General features: G+C 42.5%; 2 protein-coding genes across 2 annotated transcripts; both read left to right on the top strand.

Moving 5' to 3' along the window:
* The first annotated feature begins 808 nt into the window (after nucleotides 1–808).
* LOC140244896 (neuropeptides B/W receptor type 1-like) lies at nucleotides 809–1,900 on the top strand. The gene has a single exon (XM_072324505.1). The coding sequence runs from the start codon at nucleotides 809–811 to the stop codon at nucleotides 1,898–1,900; it is 1,092 nt and encodes a 363-aa protein (XP_072180606.1).
* Nucleotides 1,901–6,120: 4,220 nt separating this feature from the next.
* On the top strand, nucleotides 6,121–7,218 carry LOC140244895 (rhodopsin, GQ-coupled-like). Its single transcript, XM_072324504.1, has one exon. The coding sequence runs from the start codon at nucleotides 6,121–6,123 to the stop codon at nucleotides 7,216–7,218; it is 1,098 nt and encodes a 365-aa protein (XP_072180605.1).
* The last annotated feature ends 904 nt before the right edge of the window (nucleotides 7,219–8,122 follow it).

The following is an 8,122-nucleotide window of genomic DNA, read 5'->3' as shown; positions in this document are numbered from 1 at the left end:
CAACATTACCACTTGGGGTCTTGAGCTAACTTTGACCATCAACCCTGTCATTTCATCACCATATTATTACTGTTAATGTATTAATATCCGAACGAGGTACATCGCCACTGGATTGTCCAACCTGAGGTTATAACTGGACAATGACCATTGACCATGACCTTATACTTGTTACTACATTGTACTTTGACGTTAATGCCAATAAGTGTCGATTCACGTTCACTTACATTAGATTGCTTTTGGATATTTCTATCGGAAGTAATGACTAGAAATGAGAAAAAGAAAAGTGCATCCAACTTCAGGGTAATGATAATAACGACAGTGCCTTCTCGTAGAGCAGTTGTAAAACTGAAGTGGCTACCTTGTGTAAAGAGGACCAGATTACACGTTTACACATTAAAAAAAAAACACGTTGTCATTTAATGTAACGTAACATTACACGTAATCAATATGTTAGCTAAGCTACGAATAGGCAACGGGATGAATGATTAAGAGGGAAATGACGTGATGAAAAATGTTCATTTCCTGGTAGGCGTGTATCATTGATATGCCTTCTTTAGTAATCTGATTTCTGAACTCGAGTATATGTGAAATGTTATCATCACCGAGAAAGAGTACTTTATGTCATTGAGAGCTTGAATGGAAACGTGAAAAACAACAAAAACAACAACAAGAAGAACAAATGAACATTCGCAGAGGTCTGAAAACAATTTCATAGCACATTTTGTCCTTCTGACATGTGAACATAGCGTCTGGAAAATTGCTTCTGCGTGGTTGTCATTAGTTAGTGTGGCACATCCCGCGAGATACGATGGCCGATTTAGCTGGCTACCAAGACAGTAATGAGACTTTGGGTAAATCTTATTCCAGTCTCGCTCCTGGAGATATATGTTTAGCCGTAGGATATAGCGCTGTGTCCGTTGTTGGGGTGACGGGGAATGTCGTGCTGTTGCTGGCGAGCGCACTGTCGAGGAAACTCCAAACGAGAACCTCCTGCCTCATCGTAAATCTTGGCGTCAGTGACCTGTTGGTTTGCTCCGCTCAGCCTTTTCAGATCGTCCCGATATTGGACAGACCACTACCCGAGGTACTGTGCCAACTGATAGCCGCACTTGATATCCTATCTATTGGGAGTAGTGTCATCACCATGATGCTTATTGCTGTAAATCGTTGTGTTCTCATCATCAAACCTAAGCACATATACAATCGCGTCTTCTCTTCGAGAAATCTGGTTGTCATGTTGGCAATGTCTTGGCTATATCCCATCGTAGTTTTCGTGGTTCTTCATCTTACAGGTCATGGTCATCTGGGATACCACGCCCTCACACGACTCTGCGTCTGTGACTTCACTCACAAGAATACAAATACTTTTGTCCACCTTGTGCTTGGCTCGGCATCAATTGCCTTCGGCGTGACGTTCTTCAGTTACTGGCTAATCTTTAGGCACGTGAAAAGGAGCGCCCTCAAGTCCAGGTCACGCTCAATGCCTACCAAGAAAAGCTGTCGCAGGCACACCGAGTTGGTAATCACCAAGAATCTCATGTGCGTGATATGCTGCTTCGTCCTGTGCGTAACTCCCTTCATGGGTGTATTTCTGGCTATCCCATTCCTGCAAGGACCCACTCTGCACCGCATTCTCAGCGTGATGCCCTACGTTTCTCTCCCACTCGTAACGGACAGTTGCCTTAATCCGTTCATCTACGGCTGGAAGCACCCGCATTTCAGGGTGGTCATAGCCTGTGTGCTCCGACGGCGCTGGCGCGATATCCCGGAGCCTTCCCGACTGCTGGCACGGATCCTCACCTATAACACTGGTGGCAGGGAGACACCAAAAGTTATCAGTGTTGAAAAGGGCTGCGAGACATCAAGCATAAATGTGAACATTGAGACCAACAATATGTGACGTGAGTGTGTCTTCTTTGCATCATTATTTCGACCCGTCATTACTTTTGTACCGTTTTACCATCGTAAACTCACGAACTAATATCACCAGGCAAGATACTGCAATATGGGTTGAAAGTATAAGTCATCGTGATCACAGATATTTAGATTGGAATAAGCAAATCTATGACATTGATGTCCAGACTATGTTGGCAAAACTGTAACTTTCGTCGGCGTCGTTCCAGAGGCGATGTACAATGTTGTCGAAGCTAACATCAATGCTTCAAGGTTTTGAATGTTTCGAGTGTGCTACTCTATCACAAATACAGTCTCTGAGGTAGATGTGTGACGTAGGGCCTATGCTCAACAAAATGAAGTGTTGAGGAATTGTTAGTCTGGTGAAAAAGAATTAATTTACATGGTACCATACTTCTTAACATTGGATCTGTACAAACAACCCCCCCCCCCCGAAATTGGAAAAAATGGAAGAAGACATTTTATTGTACAGGTGTATTAATTTCGGCATAATGCATGACGTTCGCACGCTCGCCTAGTGAGATCTAAACAGAACTTAACAATATTCTATCTTTTAGGATTTGTATACATCATTTTCTCAAGCGCTCGCTCTCTTCGCTCTCTCGCAAATAGTAATTTCGACTTAAAGTATAGTTCAGATGTTGATGCCACAAAATATCATACATGTGCTATGACGCGCGCCCTCGGGGCCATCTACAATTTACTTACAACGTTCGAAAAAAAAAGAAAAGCCGCCAGAATTTAGCCCCCTCCCCATGTCCACACTCCGTACGCACTGACACACGCCTCCCCTCCCTTCCCACGGGATGACTCAGTCAGGAAACATCTATGTTAGATAGATATGCAGATGGACATACACAGAGATGATCAAGGGCGTCGATCCTGCGGGCAAAGGGGCAGTTGCCCCCCCCCCCACACACACACACACACACACATACACACACACCAATGGCAATGTTGGGGCAACATTAATTGCCCCCACATCAATAATTTCCTAGCTGTTGAAAAATATTGTACTTTTTTTTTGTAGAAAATTGTCCAAATATTCATCCAGAAGAATGCACCAGATCGTTGAATTGCAATCAAGAAAATGTAAACATTCCCCGCTCGGTCCCTTTTCATACACCCATAGATTTTGTACACTTTTGAGATTGACAAATTTCCGAATATTTCATCAGAAGTGTCCACCATATCTTAAATTTATAAAATGCAAAAAGTTCCCTCATATGAAAGGTGAAACACCCTTCCAATAAACCCTTCCAAAAATTGAACATTTTCCAAATACTACATTAAAAATGTGTGCGATATGTCTTCATTACAATTCTAAGAATGCAAAGGCTCCCTCGTGTTTGATGGGGGATACAGATGCTATGAATTGTTTAACCTTTGACGATAGTGCACACCAAAAGTGTGCACTATGACAATCAAAAAAATGCAAAAACTCCTTCGTGTGGAAGGAGCTAGGGTATTATATCCCCCTTCCCACATCCTTCCTGCACGTTGCCCTGAATACTAGTCTTCTTTTTTTGCGTACTATTTGATAGAGGCAAAAATCGAATAATATCCGCCGACAGGGAGTGTGCATCATAATTATCTCTGAATTTCAGGTCCGAAAATGCGAAATCTCCCTCATGTGAGAGGGGGCCTATCGCTTCTCATATATACACGTAGAAATAAAAGATACATGTATATAAAATATATCTGTGCTCAACCGTTTAGCATGAAGATTGGCATACAGCTACATATCAAATAGATTCCCCGAGTGCGCGCGCTGTGCTCAAAGAGCCACCTATGGTGTGGCTCTTTGAATCTCAGAAATAAAGCATCAGGGGCGGATCCAAGAATTCCGGAAAGTGGAGGCGCCTCTACAAAATTATATGAGGCGCACTCCCCCATGTTTTTTTTTTTTCATTTTATTTCTTTTCTTTTAACAAAAAATAAAGCGGGGGCGCGGGCCCGGTGCGCCCCCATCTGGATCCGTCAATCGCGAAGCATGATTACCCGTATCAGGCATCTGAGCTGTGGTTCTACAAAATTGTATCTCCCTCGTACTATACTACGCGCGGGATTACGCTCCAGCAGGGAGAAGAGGAGCAAATTTTTCCATATTCCCCGCTTTGACAAACGCCTATGGGATTTGCGTGTTAAAAACGAGGGGAATATAGCATCCGGGCACTTGAGCTCCCGGTGAGGAAAATTTGCGGTTGATAACAGTTTTCTCGCGGAGTGGTATTGCAACGAAGGGCAAATTCCCTCAGGTTAACACGTAAAACTAAAGGACGATCGCTGTTGCTGTATGAGCTGGCTGTTTCTACGCGCGACGCATACCCGAGTTCGCGACAAAGGGCAAATTCCCATAGGTTAACATGTAAAAGTAGAGGACAATCCCTGCGCCTGTGTGAGTTCGCTGTTATACGCGCGCCGCATACCGTGAGCTAGCCTGTGTATATGGATGTAGCGCGCAGTGTGGAAAATTGTTGTCTTAAATTGGGAAGTTGTACAAAGTTTACATTGTAATGATTTATTTTACTGCTCAAGATGCCTGAAATGGGTAATAATAATGATATGGACTATCGACTTTTGGTTGATAAGACATTTATTGCCTGAACTATATAGAATTGTATTGCCCGAGTCGAAGACGAGGGCAATAGGGCCCACAATCAAGGCCAGTCTATATTATATTAATATCACATGTTTGAAAGAATGTCATGGCCGTTTGCTGTGAAGAAAGTGGAAAAATGCATGCTTTAATCCAGTGGATTAAGTCAGCTCCTTACAGAAAAATTGAAGTTCCCTGAAATGAAGCTACAATATGAATCACCATACAATGTGTTGGTCACGGGGGAAACTTGGATGACGAGTTTTATACCGTAGTCCTAAACTGGATACTTTCTTTTTGCTGTGGCATTTAAAACACAGTGGACAAACACTTGAATCGCTCGAAACAAGGAAACAAGAAATGTGTGAAGAGGATCGATAGTCTTTCAATTGATTCAATTGTGACAAATGAATTACGACTGAATTTGCTGGATAAGGCAATCACCAACTTCTGATGAGAACCGAGTTGTAAACTGTCCCAAGATGGTTGATATGACTGCATCGTCAGCTGCTAGGTATGAACTTGCAAAACCAATTATTGCATGTGATACGGGCATGCAACGAGTAGAATTCAGAATCGGTACATAAGTTGCGATTACTTACGGCAACTCAGTCCTGTAGATATTGTGTGCCTCAGGCAGTGGGAGTAACCTCATGCATAACAAACCTTTGTGAAAAGAATGCATTTATCATGTAGTCTAGAAAATGGATATAATGATATGCCACGTAAGCGTCGTAATGGAAAGATAGTAAAATATTAAATGTCCTTAATCTTTAGAAAGGAAAAATATAGAAACAAAGTAATGAAGTTCAGCAAATGCTTTCTGTTCTAAAGTTAAAAGTTATAAGATTTGAATATTTGATCATTTTTACCTCTTGAAATGTGGTAATTGAATAAAATTTACAGAAACATGTGGAGAGAACTTGATTGGTTAAACACAGTGTAGAATCATTTCTTTGTGAGAATGTGAAATCGTTTAAATATACCTGTGTGAAATAACAGTCGTATAATGTCGTACACATATCGTGAATATTTGAATTGATATAAGAATAAACCAAAGTGGACACATATCACACGCACGCACACACACACGCACACACATACGCAAGAATGTACACAACGTACACAAACACAAAATGCAGCGGATAATAGTCGAGATATGATTGAATGTCAATTTGTTTAACATAAATGTAACACAACATGACCAATGCATGTGATAAAGTTGGGAAAAAGATGAATGAGTGAAAAGGAAAGGGTAACAATCAATAATGAGGAAAGAGAATAATCGTCTTGTATACATGGTTAATCAAAGCTACTTCTACAAAAACTGAGATCTCTTGAACTCAAGAAAGCATACGTATGAAACAATATCATTGTTTAACGGGTTAGCGCCTGCTCCATTGATACTGGGAACGATATTTCATGTCAAGAATATCTAAATGGAAACTAGGAAAAGAATAGCACTTCTTAAAAGGGAACTCTCACAACTCGCACATAAATCGCACTGCACATTTTGTCCTTTATAGGCATATGTCATGAACAAAGTGCATTGAAAACTGCTCCAGCGTGGTTGAAATTTCAAGGGCTGCTTAACCCAACGAAACAAGATGGCAGATACAGCTGGCTACCAAGACAGTAATGAGACTTTGGCTAAAAACACTTCCAGTCTCACCTCTGGAGATATTTTTCTGGCCGTAGGATTCAGTGCTGTGGTCTTTGTTGGGGTTACGGGGAATGTCGTGCTGTTGCTGGCGAGCGCTCTGTCGAGGAATCTCCAGACGAAAACCTCCCACCTCATCGTAAATCTTAGCGTCAGTGATCTGTTGGTTTGCGCAGTTCAGCCGTTTCAGGTCGTCTCGATGTTGGCCAGAAACAGCCGCACACTACCCGAAGTGCTGTGCCAACTGACAGCTGCATTGGATATCATATCTACTGGGAGTAGCGTCGCTACCATTATGCTGATTGCTTTAAATCGCTGTGTGCTCATCATCAAACCACGGCACACATACAACCGCGTCTTCTCGTCGAGAAATCTGGTCGTCATGGTGACAATGTCATGGTTGTATCCCACTGTAGTTTTAGTACTTCCTTTGCTTATTGGACATGGTCGTATTGGATACAACTCCCATACACGACTCTGCATCTGTGACTTCACTCACAAGAATGCAAATACTTTTGTCTACCTTGTGGTTGGCTCGTCGTCAATTGCCTTCGGCGTGACGTTCTTCAGTTACTGGCTAATCTTTCGGTACGTGAAAAGGAGCGCCCTCAAATCAAGGTCACGCTCAATGCCTACCGAGAAAAGATGTCGCAGGCACACCGAGTTGGTAATCACCAAGAATCTCCTGTGCGTGATATGCTGCTTCGTCCTGTGCGTAACTCCCTTTATGGGTGTTCTGCTATCGACGTTATTCTTTAAAGGACCCAGTCGGCACCGTGTCAGCAGCCTGTTAGCATACGCCAGTCTCCCCTTCATAATCAACAGCTGCCTAACTCCGTTCATCTACGCCTGGAAGCATCCTCACTTCAGGGTGGTCATGGCCTGTGTGCTGCGACGGCGCTGGCGCGATATTCCAATGCCATCCCCACTGCTGGCACGGATCCTCGACTATAACACCGGTGGTAGGCAGACACCGCAAGGCATCAGTGTTGAAAAGGGCTGCGAGTCACAAAGCGAAGAACTTACCATAGACACCAATGTATGACGTCTATGTGTCTGCTTCCAAGCGCGCCGGAACACTTCTGGTTTTGGGGGGGCAAAATCTCAACGGGGGCACATTATGTGACGATGTGAGATCCTCGTCGCGGGAGCGAAGCAAGCGGGGGGGGGGGGGGTGGAAAGGGGGATCCCCCCCCCCACTGTAGGGAGCTTTTGTAAAACAGGGTACAAAAGTCGCGTTTATAGACCATTTAAAAGCAAATTTCTAAGGAATTAAACATAGTAAAAAATAATCAGTGCAAAGGGCTATGATTATTACATATACGGGAGTACATAATAATGTGATGGTGTGAGATCCTCGGCGAGGGAGCGAAGCGACCGAGCGGGGGAGGGTGTGGGAGGGGGATACCCCCTCCCACGGTAGGGACTTTTTGTAAAAACAGAGTATAAAAGTCGCTTTTATAGAGCATTTTAGATTAGATTTCTGAGGAATTAAACACAGTAAAAGAAATCACGGCGAAGGACTATGATAATAACTTATGAAGACTTTTCATTTTACTATAATTACGGGCAGAACGAGCGAGCCACTTTCACTTTGCAATTTATCTGAAATGTACTCATTAAAAGCTTAAACATGATCGCATCGTTCGAAAAATAAAAAATATTCTTATACTGCTAGAAAGCAAAGAAGAAAACGAAAAATGTAAGGTTTACTAAAGGTATGTTTCAGCGGGCACACTCGAGGACACGAGGCTACCATCTATATACTAAATTTACTCATAAGTTATTATTAGTGTATAGATACAATAATGTATGTTATTAGTGTATTATAATTTTCGCCCCGTTAGGGGCGAAAAATTTTGCATTTTCACTTATGAAATTACAACATTTACACAAGAAATATGCCTTTATTGTTCATTTTGGTCTTTAAATCTGTGATTAATTATGTG

This window comes from Diadema setosum, chromosome 21, assembly GCF_964275005.1.
Source record: "Diadema setosum chromosome 21, eeDiaSeto1, whole genome shotgun sequence".
Taxonomy (NCBI): domain Eukaryota; kingdom Metazoa; phylum Echinodermata; class Echinoidea; order Diadematoida; family Diadematidae; genus Diadema; species Diadema setosum.
This window is presented reverse-complemented; position numbering and strand designations above follow the sequence as displayed.

Coding starts and splice junctions, on each gene's coding strand:
- LOC140244896 (XM_072324505.1), top strand. CDS start 809: ATGGCCGATTTAGCTGGCTACCAAGACAGTAATGAGACTTTGGGTAAA.
- LOC140244895 (XM_072324504.1), top strand. CDS start 6,121: ATGGCAGATACAGCTGGCTACCAAGACAGTAATGAGACTTTGGCTAAA.